General features: G+C 57.3%; 3 protein-coding genes across 3 annotated transcripts; 1 reads left to right on the top strand and 2 right to left on the bottom strand.

Moving 5' to 3' along the window:
* Positions 1 to 1,954: 1,954 nt before the first annotated feature.
* On the bottom strand, positions 1,955 to 5,739 carry CLDN19 (claudin 19; the record flags this gene model as incomplete). Its single annotated transcript, XM_084300139.1, has 5 exons — positions 1,955 to 2,003; positions 3,505 to 3,651; positions 4,178 to 4,262; positions 4,417 to 4,581; positions 5,517 to 5,739. 5 exons carry the CDS (start codon positions 5,737 to 5,739, stop codon positions 1,955 to 1,957), a joined length of 669 nt encoding a protein of 222 aa, XP_084156265.1.
* Positions 5,740 to 7,435: 1,696 nt separating this feature from the next.
* On the bottom strand, positions 7,436 to 14,932 carry P3H1 (prolyl 3-hydroxylase 1; the record flags this gene model as incomplete). Its single annotated transcript, XM_084300203.1, has 15 exons — positions 7,436 to 7,828; positions 7,942 to 8,082; positions 8,278 to 8,353; positions 8,565 to 8,682; positions 9,075 to 9,225; positions 9,406 to 9,501; positions 9,612 to 9,739; positions 9,939 to 10,060; positions 10,430 to 10,482; positions 10,609 to 10,698; positions 11,646 to 11,785; positions 12,739 to 12,870; positions 13,333 to 13,522; positions 13,855 to 14,007; positions 14,465 to 14,932. The coding sequence occupies 15 exons, from the start codon at positions 14,930 to 14,932 to the stop codon at positions 7,685 to 7,687; spliced, it is 2,202 nt and encodes a 733-aa protein (XP_084156329.1). The 3' UTR covers positions 7,436 to 7,684.
* A 94-nt stretch (positions 14,933 to 15,026) lies between these two features.
* LOC311217828 (uncharacterized protein C1orf50 homolog) lies at positions 15,027 to 18,471 on the top strand. Its single transcript, XM_084300160.1, has 4 exons — positions 15,027 to 15,183; positions 15,836 to 15,922; positions 16,997 to 17,128; positions 17,883 to 18,471. The coding sequence occupies exons 1-4, from the start codon at positions 15,037 to 15,039 to the stop codon at positions 18,063 to 18,065; spliced, it is 549 nt and encodes a 182-aa protein (XP_084156286.1). The 5' UTR covers positions 15,027 to 15,036; the 3' UTR covers positions 18,066 to 18,471.

The raw sequence follows: 18,471 nt of genomic DNA, 5'->3' as shown, positions 1-18,471 counted from the left end.
CTGTCCCAAAACCTGCAGGTTTGTTCACTGATTCCTTACTACCTGGAAAAATTACTTTTGCTCTTGCTTTCTTACAAAGCATCTTGCTGCATCACCTCTATTATATCATATTATAAAATATGCTTGCTTTTATTTTCTGCTCTTTTAATCAGTCAGTTTCTTATGTATGACATGATTTGATTCTCAGTTGAAATCTTTTGAGGTATGAAAAGATACAGGCAGGGGGCAAATCTATCAGAATATAAGTAATTAAATTCCTCTGGTGAGTGAAGACTGGATGAAGGTCAGATCTGGTTTCCTACTTGGTTTGTAAAACTGGTGCATAAGAAATATTGCTGACAGAGCGCCTGAGCCTTTCTGTTTTAGCATGCCATGCAGGGAGTCTTGTATGTCTACAAATGGAAGAAAAAGAGAGCCAAAGAGGTTTTCCTCCAGACGGGAGATGGAAAAATGAATAAAATGAATACTATTTCCCAGTGTTTGGAAGCAAGCAAGCCACCAAAAAGTACAACCAGAAACCTAACTACTCTTCATCATAATGGTTATATAAGAAGCAAATAAAAAGATAAAAGAAGCCCCAAACTGCTCTTTTTACTCTGTGCAGCGTGATTTGGATGGAGGCAGATCCCACGCAGTGCAAGAGGAGCTGTGGGCCATCATAGCAAGTCTGGCAGCTCTTTCCCATATTTTGTTCCACTTTGCCATGTGCAAAACACACAAGGGATTGTCTGGAGGACAGTGGGGGCCTTTATGCCCACAAACACGTTCTCGCTGCTGCAGCTCAGCTATTTTTTCCCCCCTCTCTGATGCGCCTCCAGCCGATGTGGCTGTTCCCAGGGAGTCGCAGGGCTGAGCCCTCGCAAGGCCTCTGGTGATGTCACAGGAGTCACCAGGGACCCCAGATCTCTGTTTTGGGGGACTACAGGGTGTATCTGTGAGCCAGCTGCCATGGGCAGGACAGGGGAGGATGGCAGAGGACAGGCCCAGTGAGGTATGACCAAGCCCTGAATTCTTGGAAAAGAGACTACAGCTTGCAGGGCTCCTCTTCCAGATTTTTTTTTTTTTTTTCATGTGTTTTAGTACTGTGCTGAAGAATGGGAATTCTTAGGGAAGGAGAGCCCAGCCTGAAGCCCCCATGTGAGAGGGGATAGCAGAGGATGCTGCTTTCAAGCCAGGAAGGGCCCTGCTGAGGTGCTGGGCCAGCCCCCCCGAATGGGACAGCTGGGATTTCCCATGGGTTTAAGGCTAAATTAAGCTGTCTTCAATGCCACGCTTTGTACTTTTAGGGTGACACATGACAAAAGGCTTGAGAGATAGCACCTGTCTGTGAGCACCTGCAAAAGTTCCGCTTAGCATGGCTCAAGTCTTCATGGCAAGCTATTATGAGCCCCAATTATTTCCGATGCCTCCCCACATGCCAAAAGGAGGGCATTGGCCACTGTGCTGCCCCAAGAACCAGCAACAGGCAAAAATATTTGGCACAGGGAAGTCATCTGGTGGAAGCCCCTGCCCAGACCTCGCCATGCAGGAGGCTGCCACAGTCCGGCAGAGTGGTCGCTTGCATGGCACTGTTCAGAAGAGGCCCAGATTTGGATGGGGGGACAACGAGACAACTTTAAAAAGATGCCCATAGTTGGAAATACTTTAATTCTACTGAGTCACAATTTTTAGTACAAACAATTAGGAAAAAAAAATTAAAATCCCGAACAGTGCCATTCCCACTGTGTCCATCACATAGAAAAGTTAATGTAATTTCATATTAAAAGAATAAAAACATTCTTCTACACAACGCTGTGCTCTTTATATAAAAACATATTTCAGCTATTATTTTTGTAAAGCATTATTTTCCTTTTCAGTCCTCACAGCAGTAGCTTTGGTGTGTATTTTTTGAGGGGAAACCCATCAGCTGGGTTCAGCTGACCAAGCACTGCTCTCCCCGATGGGTGAAGACAGACTACAAGCACTGCTCTCCCCTGACGGGTGAAGATATTTTTACATGGGGTCTGCAAGTCAAAAGAGAGAGAGGGCTGTTAGTCCTGCCTGCCAGAGAGAAACCAACCCCAGGGCAGAAACCGCGTGGCTTCCCCTCCAACACGAGGAGATGATGCCGTCCTTTAATGTGGGGATGCAGACAGGGGATAACTGGCAAAATTTAGCCAGGAATCAAAGCAGCACACAGGCATAAAGCAAAAATAAGCAGGGAGAAATCAACTACTTGGGTAATTGGGATTAAAAAAATAGTAATTAAAAATGAAACACAAAAAGAAACCACACAGACTTTTTGGATCATTTCCACCGTTTGGTTTCCTGTGGTTTAGCTGGCATACCACACACAACAGACGGATAGCTGGCAGTACAGGGCCTTCGGGGGATTTACAGAAGAAATTGGAGTGATGGAGGTTCAGAGCAGTTAGTAACAGCCAAGACGCAGTACACAGAGGTGGTGGCAATTAGTGCTCCTGAGCTTAAAGACTTCACTGCACGCTCCAGGGAATCCTGTCCAGGGGATCCTGTTGGGGAAGGGGGATTTGGAAACAGCAGGGAGACATCAAAATTCACAGGTCTGTCCATCTCTGAGTTACCTGAAAGAGCTGCTCTGGGCACAAAAATAAAAACAAACCACTGCTTGTGGCTCAAAGTCCCCTTTTTTGCCTGCTTTAATTTGACCAATACCAGAGTTTGTTCTTCTGCTTGACAAGGCCACGGACTTGTGTCTGGTGAAAAATGCGCCCAGGTCAGATTTTAGGTGACAGAGCCCAGCTGGAGCACCAGCAACTGCCAGGCTGCCAATGGCCAGAGTGGTGTCTAATTCCTCTTGAGCTCAAAACGAGAATTAATGAATAAAATGTTGCTTTGGGGCAGCAGTCAGGCAGGGAATAATTGCACCCTGAAAGCAGGAATGTTTCCTAAGACCCCAAGGCCAGGGCACAAGGGCATCAAGCCATGGGGTGACCTTCCTGCTGCTTGAGTCCAACACAGGCTGGCAGCATCCTTTTCCCTGGAAAATCGAGAAAAACTCTGCACTAGCTCCTGACGGCAAGGCTGCAAGACACACTGAGGCACACAGGGACAGCCGCGTGTGGCGTGGGGGTTGCGACACAAAGCGCCTCTGTGCTGCACACCCCCGCAGGACCAGCACCTGCCAAAGTGGCACGGGGCACAGCGGCCAGCGCCACGGGACATGGCCCAACCACCCACAGCCCCAGCAGCTCAGGGCTGGGGGTGGACATGCAACCTCCTCTGGGGAGCCTGGCGGTGCTGGATTCAGGAACTGAACAAAAATAAAAATCTAGAGGTTTGCACTTCATGCAGTGCTGTAACCTGGAAGCTGGAAAAGCCCCTGAGAAATAGGTGTGTCTGGAGCAGATGAAAGGTCTCGCATGGTGCCCAGGGACCGTGCAGCATCTGCTGTGCCGAGTGGGAGCACCGGGGTCTGGCCTGCTCTTGGGAAGGGAGGGAGGCGTTTGGTGGCAGAGGGAGAGCAGGGTTAGGGATCAGACGTACTCCCGAGCTGTTGAGGGCTGTGACTGCCGATAGTACTGCTGTCCTTGCCGCTCCTTGGTGGGGCAGGAACAGCACAGGAGAGAGCCCCCCAGTATGGTGAGGCTGGCGGCCCCCCAGCCAATGAACAATGCTGAGCCGAATTCGTACCTGTGGCAAGAGAGACGGGGACATCAGGGAGGAGGACTGGGAGTGAAAAAGGCAGAGGTACAAAGAGAAACAGGGACCTCAGTGACACCCAGGCCCTCAAAGCCACTAGGAGGCTGCTGGCAGTGTTGAGGCAGAAGCTGGGTGTCCTTCTCTCCAGCCCCCCCATGCTTCACATTGGCCTGATCTTGCTTTTAGGATTCCCTGCAGCTATCGGGATCTTCCCCCACATTTTTTTCCTCCCATGTGCTGAAACCCCACATGACCACTCTTACGCTGTCTCAGTGTAAAGTCAGCAGTGGCACTAAGATTAAAACTTATTCAGCTGCTTAAAACCAGGACTGAAAGTGCTGGAAGGACTTTCATAGTGTCACAACTGCAGGGTGGCACTGGCACAGCCCCAATACTGCCCTGGCTGCAGGCACATCTGCCTGCCCGGCGCCTTGCCCAAACCCACAAAACATGCAGGTATGTTGGGGACAAGCTGGGATTCAAAGAGTTCCCCTCAGGCTGGGGGTACAACTCCTACCTTGCGTTGATCGGGGTGCTGGCACTGAAGAACTCATAGGTGACCTGTGTTGCATACAGGGACACAGCTGCTAACGTACACAGACCTGGACATCAAACACTGAACATCAGCAACACCCAGCCCATCACCAAACTGTTCCCTCTTCCCTTTCTCTGCCAACAAGTCTTTAAAAGCTGTCTGAGCTCTTTTGCATTGAAGAAGGGCAAGGACCCATGGACTGGACCTGCCCAGCCACTTACCAGAGAGGATAAAGAGGACACCCCCAGCAACAGCAATGCGGCTCTTGGTAACGGGATCCTCTTCACCAACTTTGGTGCATTTCATGCCCACGACACTCACAATGATGCCAAAGAAACCCAGGAGGAGAGAAATAACCATGAGAGCCCGGGAGGTCTGGATGTGAACTGCAGGGGGGGAAGACAAAGCTGCTCAACAGCAGGAGCTTTCAGCCACAGTGGTCTGCAAAGCAAAGTCACCTCCCAGCAGGATGAACTGGTCCTTAACCCTGGTCCTTAACCCTTGTTCCCCTGTGCTGTCAGGGGCAGGAGCCAGCCACACACTGCTCCTGTGCCCAGAGGCATCGTGTGGTGCCAGACCTCGGCTCACCTCAGGGCACCTCTCCCAACTCCATGCAGCCACACCCCGACCTTCTTCCCTACCATGCTCCTCTTCTCGCTGTGAGTTCCTGGGGTGGGAACCACGGCACTGTGCCCACAGCAGCACCGTGTCCCCAAGTGATGTCCCCACCAAGCAGCTGCCATTCCCCTGCGTGACACCTGCCTTGGGGCTGAAACCCACAGAGGCCAAGGGGACAAAGCCACACAGAGGGGCTCAAACCCAGGAGCATAAGATGGGCTCAGGCCTACGATGGGGCTCTAACACGTAGCAAACCGTGGGTGCATTGTGGGGCTCAAACAGTGAGGAGCATGAAGGGCTCAGAACTATAGCAGGACTCAGACCCACAGAAGAGGACATCAGGGAGCACAGGGCTGGGGGTGGGCTCTGACCTACTGCAGCGGCCAGAGGAGCTCAGACCTGTGCAGTGCCCAGACCTAAGAGGGGCCCAGGGGGAGCTCAGAGCCCGTGGGGCTGGGGAAGGCTCGGACCCACAAAATGGGCAGATCGGGGAGCTGGGGCCCATTAGAGGGGCTTCGACACGGTGGGAGGAAGGACTCAGACCTGCTAGGAGCACCGGAGGGGCCAGGGGAGCTCAAACCCACCAGGAGGGGGTAGTGCGGGGTAGGGGGGCTCTGAGCCACAGCGGGCGGCTCAGACGCGTGCAGGGGGGCTTCAACCCTGTGGGTGTCGGACCCCGGGGCCCCGTCCGCGCTGTACGCACCGTCGAGGGAGAGGAGCGAGTCGTGGAGGCGGCACTGCACCTGCCCGGTGCTCTGGGCGGCGCAGCTCATCCACAGCCCTTCGTGCAGCCCCACGGCGGTGATGATGGCGTCCCCGGCGTACGAGCTCTGCCGCCACTGGGGCAGCGCCGCGGCGGCCAGCGCCGCCACCCACCCGCCCAGCGCCGCCAGGTACCCGGCCAGCTCCCGCGCCCCGCCGCCCATCGCCGCCGCGCTGCGCCCGCCTCGGCCCGGCCCGGCCCGGCTCGACCCGGGGGCGGTGTCCGGGCCCGCCCCGCTCCGCCCTCCCTCGGGCCGCAGGAGGGGCTGAGGGGCCCGGGGAGATGGGGGGGGGGGGGTCCCAGGGCTGCACGGGGTGAGGGAGAGTCTCCCCGAGAGGAGGGACCCCGGAGGGGAGAGGCGGAGGGGCCCTGAGGGGATCGGGGAGATGGGGACCCCCAGGGAAACCAATGGGGGACACAGCGTGCCCCAGGGTCCGGAGCAGCATGGGATGGCAGGGGGAGGCTGATGGGGCCAGGACCCCCCTGCCGCGGGGGCAGCTGTAGGAATCTGGCACGGGGCCAGGGCACGCAGGTGGCCTGGCACAAGGCTGAGGGGCGTGAGGCTGCTCTGTCAGCCCCCTGACACGAAGCTGGGGTTGGCACAGAGTTCCCCATCATGGCCCGATAGGTGGTGGGTGCGGGCAGCCGTAGGGCCGGAGGGACGCTGGCCTCCTGTGGGGCCTGGCAATCTTTAACCGCCTGGCCTCATCTGCAGTCAGCTCACGCTCAGGGCTGGCTGGCAGGGGGCTGGATGCCTCCCCTGGACAAGCTGCCGTGCTCGGGGGGACAGCGGGGAACTGCTCCTGGTGGAGGGCATGAGCTGCTGCTGGAGCCCACCCAAAGAAAGCAACCTCACGGCCACCTGCCTGTGCCCAAGTCCCCAGCCCTGGTCACCGGAGCAGCCCTTCGCCCCCTCCAAGCACCAGTGCAGGGCCCCCTTGCAGGCGGCTGGTGGTGGGACCATTACTCACATTCCCTGGATGGTTATGGTAATGGCTGAGGCACCCAGCACCCCCGGGAACAATTCGCTGCCCTGTTCGGCTGGTGCTCAATGTCCTTCTTGTTCAGTATGAGGGCAGAGCCCCCGCCCGGGGCAATGGGAAGCCAAAGTGGGGTGAACTAGCCCCTGCCATGCCAGCCCCAGCTCCCTCCTACTTACAGCAAGAAGATCATGGGTCCCTTCCAAGCCCCTGCTGCCCAGGGGGTTGCTGCGGGGCTAATCTAGGGGCCCCATTGCGCTGCCAAAACTTCTCGGGGTGCTGCCCTAGGTGAGTGGCACAGCAGACATGCTTGCCCACTTTCCAGCAGGACTGGGGGCCAAACCCTGCAGGGGTTGGGTCACTGGGCATGCACAGGGAGCCCCTGCTCCCCACCATGCCCCATCCCCAGCGCTGCGGGGCAACAAGCCTTATTTTAAGCCCGGGGCACTGTGCTTACCAGCTGAGGCACCCGGTCCCCAGCACCTCCCGCAGCCGCTGCCTTGGGGTTGCTGCATGGCAGATGCCAGGAGCCGCTGGGTGCTGCCCGCCAGCGTTGGGGCTGCTGCCCTCGCCTGGACAGCAACAGGGTTGCAAGGCCCAAACGGTGGCTGATGGCACGGCAGGGAGTATGCCACCAGGGGAGCTGTGCTGCGAGCAGCTTCTTGGAAAAGACAACCTTTATTCACCCATTCTCTGCAGAAGGCACTGAAGTAGTGGTGGTGTGGAGTGGGCTCGAGCAAAGCAGTAAGGCACGTTTAGAGTGACTCCAGCCCCCTCAGCCCCACACTGCTACCTTGGTACTTGAGTCCTCAACCATAAGAGAGCCTCCCCCCTCCCTTTGCCCCACATCTCCCTCCTACCCCCCCTGAGTTTGGCTGCTCCTCTCCAGGGCACGCTGAGGTCAGTGGCAGCTCTGGTGCGGGGGGGCAGATGCCATGGAGCAGCACAGGGCACCTCCAGCTCCCCCTCCTGCACAGGGTGTATTGGCCACAAGGTAAGTCCCATCTGGCACCCCAGGGCCCAGCAGCCAAAGCTGCGTGCTACAACAGTGTCCCAAAAGGCTGAAGCTGGTGGTGCTGGCAGAGCAGGGCAGGCCCATGGCAAGGCTAGGACCCTGCACAAGGAGTGTCAGAGCTCATCCTTCCTTGCTGCATGCAAGCCATCAGTGGTGGTGACAGGTGGTGGCTCCTGCTCTGTGCCGGTCTCCTGCAGCAAGTCCACCTCCTCCACCCTGAAAAGCATCTTCACCAGGTCATCAGCCTGCACACGCTCCTGCAGACCAGAGCTCACGTCAGACCCTGCTACCCCTTGCTTCCACAAAGGGTATGGGATGACAGTCCCAAAAATGTTCTTGCTGCCAGGGAAGAGTGGGCTGAGGTGCTCACCCGCTCGCTGTGCCGTGGGTCCAGGGTGAACCAGAGGGCGATGGCGCAGCGCTGGCCTTTGGTCACAGCCTTGACGCCATGGGGGTTCTCTGAACCAGAGGAGAAGCCCACGGCACGGCCGCACTGGGGCTGCACCTCTGCCTGCAAGGGAGAGGCTGGTCTGGACTTGCTACACCAGGTGGGGCAAGGGGGCAAGTCAGCCCCCGACTCACATTAACCCCTTGCACTGACATGGAGGACTGTCCCAGAGGACAGCAGCAGGCTGGCAGCCAGCGAGCAGGAGTGGGGTGTGGTAATGGGGCTGCTGACAGATGCACGGGGAGCTGAGGTACTTACAGTCTCCGTCTTGGCATCCAGCTCTGTGAAGTAGAAAGCTCCCCCTTCAAAGTCCCCATTGAGGTAGAGGATAGCACTAAAGAAAGCAGGGGACAAGCAGAGGTGACATCCATCACCCCAGACCACAACTCAGCAAGCAGGTATGTCTGGAGCTCCCCAACAGCAAGAGATGGAGGCAGGAGAGCCCAGCATGGGCTGCCCTTTCACCCCAGGGGCTACTGGCCCACCTGCCACTAAGCCTTAACGCCCTCAGACAGAGAAGTTCTGGCCCACAAACACCTCAGTACCTGTAATCCCGGAAGGTGTAGGCTGGTGGTTCCTTCACACACACCATGGCCTCTGCATTGAGGATGCAGTTGTCCACATGCACCTCGTGACTATTGTCACTCCGGCCTTCTTGCTTATCTAGGGTGCAACAAGACCTAGCATTTCAGGACCAGTCTGTCCCTGTAGGGCGGTGACCTGTCCCCAAGCACATGTATGGAGATAACAAGGTCACCTGTAGCCTAATGCCCTTCCACTCACTGGAACTTGGTCATATGGGTAGCGCAAGTCTATGGACTTATCTCATGGCATTTCTTCCTGCCCTCCAGACAGCCTCCCCCTACACCCAACCCCAAACGCCTCCAAGCACCAAAACCCAGCAGGGTATGAAGCTGCCTGGAGAGCCAACAGGGCTGCTCATCTCCCCAGCCAGACTTAGGGACAAGCTCCCCACACCTTCCTTTTAAGAAATGAGATAGGAGAGCAGGTACCCCGATTCTCCTTGTGTCATACTTCCCTGCGGCTGTACTCACCCTCGATGGCTGTGCGGCACACCAGGTGGGAGTAAGAGAAGTGGAGTGGGACCTCCAGGCGGAAGTAGGACTCCATCATGTGCCGCACCTTCTCTGTCACGTTGTAGTAGAGGTGGGCACTCTGCAGGGGAACCTTGCCCTCCTGGCCCAGCTGCAGGGGACAGACAGGACATGGGCTCAGCTGCTGACTGCCCTGGGGCAGGAGCCCTTGTGGAACCTGGCATGGCAACTGAGGCAGCCCCAGGAGGCCTGCAGTGGCAGCTGCCTGCCTTCAGAGTCCCCTCCCTCATCACTGCAGCTTGTTTCTTCCCCTCCCCACAGACATCCTAACCTTGAGGGCCTTCAGGACAGTCACGCCATAGAAGGTCTCACTGGGAGTGTGAGGAGATGTCTTCCCACGATAGCCGTCCCCAGCCGAGGCCGCTGCCTGCAAAACCCAGCCGACGTTATCCCATCTGACTTCTGAACCACGGGACGTGACCCTTCAGCATCAGACCCTGCCCCATTTCTGCCCATTCCTCCCCTCCCCATGCTCACGTTGGTCAGCCTCTGAAGCTCCCGGCACTCCTCAGCTGACAGGACCCCATCCACCACGACACGTTGCGAGCCATTCAAGGCCTTGGAGTTCATGGTGACGCTGGCTCCCTCGTACACCAAGGGGCCACCTACGGCACAAATGGGATCAGGAAGGAACGTGGATGGGGCTGGGGGCTGCTGGCCCCAGCATACAGCACTGGTGGGGGTGCTGTGGTTAGCCAGAGCCTTTTGCCTGCTCCTGCCACCACCTGCCTGGATGGACTGGAGGCTGGCACTGGGGACACAGAGGTCCCTTTCCTACCTCCCCTGACCCACAGCACCCCGCACCTTCTCGGATGAACTTGCTTATATCAGCAGACTCCTTTGCCTTCTCCTCCACCAGCGTCTCGATCTCCTTCATGAGGTTGCCGATCTCCTCCGAGATGCGTGCCGCCGTCTCCCGCTCTACCCTGGGCACACATGGGCCATCAGCTCCACAGCCCCACTGTCCCCATGTCAGGAACAAGGCATGCCAAGGCAAGGACAGGACAAGTTGTGTCTAGGGGCTGGTGACAAAACCCAAGGTGGGAGCATGTCATCTCCGCACAGCCCTCACCCCCCTGCCCCAAGCCACTCATGGTGGCCTACTCAACCCCGTGACCCAAGGGCCAAGCTGGAGAACCAAGTGCTGCCCTCCAGCAGCCTCTCCCAGCTCCAACATCAAATAACTTCCCTGGCAGTGACTCTGCAGCCCCCCAGTTCAGCCCAAATCCCAGGAAGGCAGCGGGGTACTCCCCACTGGTTTCCTCCCCATCAGGAAGGCTCATGCAGCTGCTCACTTTTGTTTCTCTCGCAGCCTCTTTGGTATCACCTCCTCGGGGGTCCACGTGTCCTGCAGCCACAACAACAGCAACAGCAGGAGCTGGACAAGGATCCAGCTCGGACACAAACAGCACATCCCTTTCCCCTGCAGACACACCCCTGACTGCCACGACCAGCCAGGTCTAATGCCACTCACCGGGTCCACAAATGGGATCCCAAAGACATCGTAGCTGAAGAAGAGCAGCTCCTTCTCCATCAGGCTTCGCTGGCGGTATGCCTGGATCTCCTGGGGAAAGGGACAAGAGGGATGGGTCAGGGCACTGCACAAGTGCTCTGGAAACATCCTGAGTGAGGGCAGGAGGGTGTGGGATTTGCATTGCTCCCATGGGCCTCCCTCCAGACCCACTGCTCTGGTTTCCTGGACTCTCTGGCAGCTGGGGAGCAAGTGACTTCCCCATCCTGGTTGAACTTTCCTATGTGGATGAGCCCTAGGGATAGGATGAGGGAGACACAGGCACATGGAAGGGGACACATGTCCCTCCTGCAGAAGGCTCTGGAGAAGCAGATTCCCTTTTGTGCCCCATTTGATGCATGGCAGAGACCTGAATTCCCGTCTACCACCTCTAAGGTAGCACCAGAGCCTTTGGCCCCAGCTATTTTGAAGTGAGATTCTTTCCTTCTAAAGAAAATTCACTTCAGTTGTTCAATCATGTCGAAGAGGTGGGTTTGATCTTCTCAAATACATGCCTTCACAAAAAAGACTGTTTGCCTCTCCTATACCTCTCCCAGGAGTGCTGTTCAATTTGTGTAAGCAATCAAGCGTTCACTTGGCCATGTAAATTGGCCAAAGCTATTTAGTCAGTGATGTTTTTCAGTCTCAGCTAAGTTCCAGCTGTTAACAAGCAGTATTCCCTCCTATCTGCCCTGACACAGCAGCACAGAGAACAGATTTGCCTTGGGACTTGCTCACAAAACCACCAGCTCTGTTACACTGCCCAGGACAGGAGACAGAGAGAGATGTGAAGTACACTCATGGGCGTGGATCAGTCAGACTCTTTTTGGTCTGAGACCAGTAGGTCTCTCATTCATCCTCTCCTCTCTGCCCTGCTGATGGAGGGTGACCGCTCCCACTGCAAGCCCACCCAGAGCTGACTGTGAAACAGCTGCAAAGGCTGTGAGCCCCAAGAGGACAGAACCTGTCCCCACAATGTCTCATCCCAGATGGTCACCCACCTCTCGTGGTTCAATGGGCCTGGCCAGGTCTTCCCCCAGGACAGCAGTATAATAGGCCAAATTCTGGTTCATCACCTCATCGTTCGGGAAGAAGAGCAAGTAGGTTTTGGTGCATTCAATTGCTTTTTCGTAATTCCCACCTGGAAAGAGAAACAGAACTGTTATGGCATGTATTTTCCCTGCCTTGCTGGTGTCCAGCTTTGGCACAAGCATGATCTGCTGCTGGGACAGCAACTGGGAAGGATGAAAGGGGTTTGGCAGGGGCTAGTCATCAGGGAGACGATACACTGGCAAGCTCAGTCTAATGCAGAATAAACAGATCATAAGCTCTAAGGCTGGACGCTTTCAAACAGTGCATCAGAAAGAGTAAATGGGGATGCAGAGGAGAAACAACAGAGAAAACTCTTATTCTGCAAAAGGTCTCCCTTGCAAGCAAGGGTAGATACTCTGGAGGAAAGATAACCACTGACACAAAGGGAAAGTAACAGCCCAAGGCCCTCGCCCACCTCCACCTCACCAGAAATCAATGCCACTGGCTGGGTAGTTTTCATGCCTGGAAATTATATCTTAAAGCCTATTTCCAAACAGCAACACCCAACCATTTCCAGACCAAGCTGCAATTTTCAGTCACTTAAGCACTCTGACCTACTTTCATCTACAGTATTCCATCCTTTCAGTCTTCTTGGGGTTCATTTTTTTTCCTTTTTCTGGAGAAACACGCAAAGAACTAATTCAACTTTTTCTAAGGAGGAGAACAACAACAACAAAAAAAAGAGGTGCATTCGCCTGGGTTATAACTAACTCTTCTGGAGGGTGCCTCTGTCATTTGGAGTTTGAGGTTGAAAGTTGGCAGGAGAAAAAGAATATTCTTCTCTAGGCTGTAGTGAAGCTTCCTGGGAATTTGGCATCTAAAGGGGGACGGAGACTTACTGCAACCAAGGGCAGCAAGACCCAGCTGTCCTGCGGCACATTCCTGCCCATGGAGAAGGGCCTGCCCTTTATTTCTACCCTAGAGCACATTGTCCGTGGTGATGACAGCAGTGCCATGTGCTGGAGTCCCAGCCAGCAGAGGATGGGGCAACAAGCTACTTACTGTTGTAGTAGGCAAACTGCAGGTAGTTGAAGTGCGAGGGCAGGAAATCCTCCAGGGGCTTTTCCCGGCCAGGCTGTGAGGCGAGCTCTGTAACGCAGCCCTGCTTGCAGCTCAGCACCTGCATGTAGTGATCTGGTAGGAAAAAAAATACCAACGTCACCACTTGCTGGTGATGTCACCAAAGGGCTGGTGGATGGGACCTTGGGGGTCCCCACTCCAACCACCTGGTGCCAGCACTGCACCAGGGCTCTTCAGTGTCAGAACCCCACAGGGATGGTGGTCTCCTCTGACAGGGCTGGTGCCATAGGTGTGCCACCCTCCAGGGAAGGAGGTGTTCCTCATACCCAGCCCCAGCTTCCCAGTCTTGTGTCCTGGTGACCCTCTGCTGGTCCCTCTAGGAGTATGTGGTGGATCATGGGCAGCATCCCCAGCACTGAGCAGGTAGAAACACCTCCTGCAACTTACTGATCAGGATCCTCCTAGGAAAATCTAGGATAGGGCTTGCTCTTTTCAGGATGAGATGCATGCTCACCCCACAGGGAAATCAGGGGAGTCCCCAGGCTGTCAGGCAGGATGCTGTACATGCACTCCTACCTGTCATGGCCTGGAAAAGATCTGCGTTGTACTCCAGGTAGTTGTAGCCTTCGTAGTCATAGGGCCCCTCACAGAGTGCGCGGCACTCAGTGTCTGCCACAAAGTACTCCTCCAGTGCCTTCTCTAGGTGCAGGACAGCTGCAGCGGGCTGCTCCTCTGTGTAAAACCTCACGCCTAGTCGAAATTCAGTCTGTGGAGAACCAGGCTAAGGAATGACTGTGGGGTCTGCTGCTCTTTGCAACATCCCCTCACTGCAGGGCCGCAACAGCACCGAGGGCGTCCCTGGGAGAGGGGAACCTTACTCCTGCCACAGCCCCTGCTGCAGGAAAGCCCTTGTCACCATCCCAGAAGTGCCCTCAAAGTCACTCAGCCAATGCTGCCCAGCGCCTCTTGGTGGCAGACCCATCTCCTCTTCCCCACACCCAGCCATGGCCATGAATTTTAGGCTTGTTGCCACGATCCCAGCCAACACAATCCATCTTTCTAACCCCTGCGGATAAAACCCGTGGATGGGGTGCTCACCATGTGTGGCCTGGCCTCCAGGTCAATGAAGTCGGCCTCCTTGACGCCCGCCATCATCTGGTAGTACTCCAGGTTCTGCTTCATCTCCACATGCTCAGGGTTGGCCACAAAGAAGGTGTGCGCCGCTGCCACAGCCTTCGCCACCTTGTTGATCTGGGTGGGGGGTGGCAGGAGGCATGAGGAACCGGGACCGAAACCTCCTCCTGTTTGTCCACGGCCCATGCGCACGGTGCTGAGGGCAAGCTCCCCAGGGACCCGACGGGGTCACAGAATAGCACGGTGAAGGTCAGAAAAGACCCCCGGGATCGTCCTGTCCAGCTGCTCCCTACCCAAAAAGCAGCAGCCCGGCTCTGCCCCGCTGCCGCGGCTCCTCCAGCAGGGCCGCGGCCAGGCCCGACGTGGCACCGCGGGGGGAGCCGGGGAGGGCGGGGAGGGCCCGGGGCCGCCTCCCGACCCCCGCCGCCAGGGCGGCCGCCAGCCCCCGAGCCCCGGCCCCCAGCATCGCCCCCTCCCGGGGCCCGGGACACCCCCGGCGTCCCCCCGCCCGCGGAGCTCCGCTCCCGGGAGACCCCGCGGGGCGCTCCCCGCCGCCCCCGCCCGCGGGCCGTACCTTGAAGTAGGCGACCTGGAGGTAGTTGTAGGGGCTGCGCTTGCGGAACTCGCGCTCCAGCTCCTCGCCCAGGCGGTACCTGGAGGGCGCGGCGGGGCCGCAGCGCCGCAGGCAGGCAGCGCGCCGCAGCAGCCCCCGGAAGAAGAGGAGGTCGCGGAGCGGGGGCTCGGGCTCGGGCTGGGGCCGGGGCTCCTCCGCCGGCCCGGCCGTGGCGTTGGCGCAGCGCAGGCGGCACCGCAGCAGCCGGGAGCGCAGCGCGGCGCGGGCACGCAGCGCCCGCTCCATGTGCAGCACCACGCCGGGCCAATCGCCCCGCGCGTACGCCTCGGCGCCGGCGGCGAACAGCGCGTCCGGGGGCTCGGCCGGCAGCGGGGGCTCGGCCGGCTCCGAGGGCCCCACCGGCTCCGGGGGCCCCGCCGCCCACGCCAGCAGCGGCAGCAGCGGCAGCAGCCGCCCCGCCAGCGCCATGGCCCAGCCTTGGCAAGCCCCGCCCCTCCGGGAGGCCCCGCCCCCGAGATGTCCCGCCCCTCCGTCAGGCCCCGCCCCCTGGAGGCCCCGCCCCTGTCCCCGGCATGGCGGCGGCGGGGGGAGCGGAGCCCGGCGGCGGCGGCGGCGGCGGCGCGGGCCTGGCCCTGGCCCTGGCGGAGGGCGGCGCCGGGCGGGCCGCCCGCGTCGGGGACCCGGGGGACCTGGTGGCCCTGGCCCGGCAGGTGCAGCAGGTGAGGGGAAGCGGCTGGGGCGGGTGTGGGGCTGCGCAGGCGGCCGGTGTCCCGCTGCTGCCCGGCCTCCTCCAGGGCCTCCCGGGACAGCGCCGGTCCCGGGGCCGCTGCACCCAGTGCCGCCCTCCGTCTCCTGGGGCCCCCTGTCCCGTGCCTTGTGCCGTGTCCTGCTGCCTCCCCCTGTGCCTCCCAGTGCCTCCCAGTCTGTCCTGCCTCCCCTAGTGCCTCCCGGTGTGTCCTGCTGCCTTCCTGAGTGCCCCTTGCTGTGTCCTGCTGCCTCCCCCAGTGCCTCCCAGTCACCCCAGTACATCCTCCTGCCTTCTCCCAGCGCGTCCCGCTGCCTCTTGGCCTAGCAGAGTCTCCTGGAAATTCCCACCGCCCCCTCTGCTGCTGGCTGCGGCCCCAGGCATCCCGGTGCCTCCTCCTGGCCCTGTGGCTGTCATTTCCCTTCCTGGGGGTGCCTGGGTGTCCCCCTGCCAGGCTGGTGGGCTCAGAGCTCCCTGGGCAACTCCTGCAGCACCACAGCCCTGTCCAAGCCCTGAGCGAGGCTGTGGCCATGGCTTCTCCAGCGCACGTCCAGATCTCTGGCGTGGAAGTGTCCAGAGAGAGCCCTGGCTGCCCCGGTCCTGAACAGCCCCATTCTTCCTTGCAGGCGGGTGACTTCGTCCGAGCAAACGCCTGCAACCGCCTGACCGTCATTGCCGAGCAGATCCGGTATTTGCAGGAGCAGGCTCGGAAGGTGAGGGCAGGTCTCATGGTGGCTGGGCGGGGAGATCATTGCCTTGAGCTTGCATGTTGGCTGTGAGGAAACAGGAAGGAAAAAGTAGCTTCGTAGGTGATGGCAAAGCATTTGGAACAATCTGCAACCTGGATGCGAATCATTGCCAGAAGCCAAACAGAGAAGGTTCAGTGGGGACACAATGAAGGTTTATTGTCTGGTACCAGCTGGGGGCGGGGGAGATGTTTTTGGGACTTTCCTCTGCATAGCAAGGAGGACTTCAGCCTGCGCAGACCAACGTCTTTCTCAGGAGCAATGGGAGCTGGGGGTCAGACCAGAGCAGCTCAGGCGTCAGTGGTGGCTGTGTGATGGGAATCTCCTGTCCCTGCAGCCTGTGGGTCATGCTCCAACGAGGACCTGGTACAGAACAGATGAGTTTTTCCCCAGTGATTGGCCACGTCTCAGCTCTTGAGTTTGTCCAGGCTCTTTTGCCAGAGCAGTCAGACCTGGCCACAAACACAGTGGGGCTCGGCTGTCCTCGGTTCTGCCTTCACCCCTGGGGCTGCAATCATGAGTTCTGGAAGCAAAGAGAAGGATTGGAGTGAGAAAGGAGCTGCCAGTCACTGCAACTGGCCCGCAGCCATCAGGGCGAGTGTGTCGTTTGGTCATTATCTGCTGGAGCCATAGAGCAGTCAGCTGGAGGACGCTGGGAAGCTGAATTCCCATTTGTTTGCTGTCCCTTCCCCAGGTGACCTCTGCAGGGCCTGGTGACCGTGTGTGGAGGCAAGGAATGAGCCCAGCACATGGTGGGATGAGGTGTGGAGGTGAACCTGAGGTTGTGAAGATGTTGCTGTTGCTTGGAGGTAACTCCACCTTGGTAGAGTGGTGCATGAGCCCCAGGGTTCAGCTCAGATGAGGAAACAGAAAATAAATTGTCCCTTTGGAAAGCATCCGCTTCCTGGGGTGAGTGAAGATGTGCTGTGTGAAGCCAGAACTGTGCTGGGAGGGCAAGGCCATGCAAGCAGTGTTTTAGGCAGATGTGATAGCGTGCAAATAAGTTATATTTCACCTAGAAATCTTAAATTTGTTTTTTAGGTATTGGAGGAAGCTAACAGAGACGCTGACTTGCACCACGTGGCCTGCAACTTTGTGAAGAAGCCAGGAAACATTTACTACCTGTATAGGCGGGAGAGTGGCCAAAGATACTTCTCCCTCCTGTCTCCTAAGGTGCGCGGTAACAGCTTTGGAGGAACTGGGAGAGGAGAAAAACAACAAGTTTCTAGTGCTTGGGCACTTCTGGAACTCAGAGAAAAGCACTAGCTTGATGGAAATATTAGTGGGCCCTTGCCCATTTGGTAGTGTTCTTGGTCTGAGTTACCTGCTGGTGTAAGAGCCATTTTATGAAGTTCTCTTAGATGCTGGTAGAAGGTGGGTGAGATGTATGGCAGGTAGACCTGAATTCAGTCTTTGCAGTGCTTTGAAAGTAATGAACTGCAAACATGCCCTGGGCCTTCCCTGTCCAGCGCGGCTGTGTGGCAGCACAGTTTGTTCAAGTGCTTCAGCCCAGGGGCTGGGCTGGTTTGCAGCTTGGTGTTTTGTTTCTATGGGAAATGGGGATGGCTCTGCCCTTGAGTGGTGGGGTTAGTGTCAGGGGTGTCTTCCTCCCAGGTACCACTTTTCTTATGTGCAGAGCGAGGACTTCAGAGAAAGCAGAGCAAAGTACAGAGCAGGGTAGAAGAGCTCTGCACAGGTTGGGGTGATGTTGAATCCCCAAGCCTCCCTGTGTCAGCAGCACTGTAGCTTGATCCAGCCTTAGACTTGGGGTAGTTGATCCTATTTTTACGTTAGAAAATGGTGGAGTTGTGTAGCTGGGACTGCCTCAGAGGTGGAAGGGCAAGCCAGCCCAGACAGAGGGGCCATAAGCACAGTCCAGCTTCGAGGGAACCTGAGTAGTGATGTGAATCTGTCCTTTCTCCTCCAGGAGTGGGGGACCAGTCCCCACGAGTTTCTTGGTGCCTATAAGCTCCAGCACGACATGTCCTGGACTCCGTTTGAGGACATCGAGAGGCGAGATGCTGAAATAAACATCCTGGACAAGCTGCTGAGCCGGCAGGCTGTGCTGCCCCTGTGTACAGAGCCCAACTTCCAGGGTCTCACCAAGTGATGCAAACTGTGGTGACCACGCATGACCTCTGAGCAGATGGGCAGTGCCTGGGTGCTGCCAAAGGCAGGGCAAGGAAAGAGACCAAGAAACAAACATGCTGATGCTGCAAGTACTTGCTCTGTGCTTTAATGAGACTAATTCTGAATTCAGTCTTACTGGATTTTCTAGTAATCGAGTAACTTATTTCTTTGACTTACACCAAGCTGTATCAAGTGGCAGATAATATCAGGTGGAGTAATTTCAAGAGGGCTTGGGGCAAAAAGCAAACATGCTTGGGGCGGATGTGGTAGTGCTACAAAATGTGTCTTACCTGTCTGGCTGTGGTGTACCTCAGTGTGACTGCTTGCGGCAGGTAATGATTTCAGGGCTGGATTTGGGCCCTCATTAAAACACGCATATTTAGGAA

Source organism: Netta rufina (genome assembly GCF_964035555.1).
Source record: "Netta rufina genome assembly, chromosome: 22".
Taxonomy (NCBI): Eukaryota; Metazoa; Chordata; class Aves; order Anseriformes; family Anatidae; genus Netta; species Netta rufina.
The sequence above is the reverse complement of the archived record's forward strand: the minus strand, read 5'-3'. Positions and strand labels throughout refer to the sequence as shown.

What these genes read in the sequence shown, in the direction of transcription:
- LOC311217828 (XM_084300160.1), top strand. Translation starts at nt 15,037, where the DNA reads ATGGCGGCGGCGGGGGGAGCGGAGCCCGGCGGCGGCGGCGGCGGCGGC. An exon ending in TGGCCCGGCAGGTGCAGCAG is followed by an intron (nt 15,184 to 15,835) that starts GTGAGGGGAAGC and finishes TCTTCCTTGCAG; the next exon opens with GCGGGTGACTTCGTCCGAGC. An exon ending in TCTCCCTCCTGTCTCCTAAG is followed by an intron (nt 17,129 to 17,882) that starts GTGCGCGGTAAC and finishes TTTCTCCTCCAG; the next exon opens with GAGTGGGGGACCAGTCCCCA.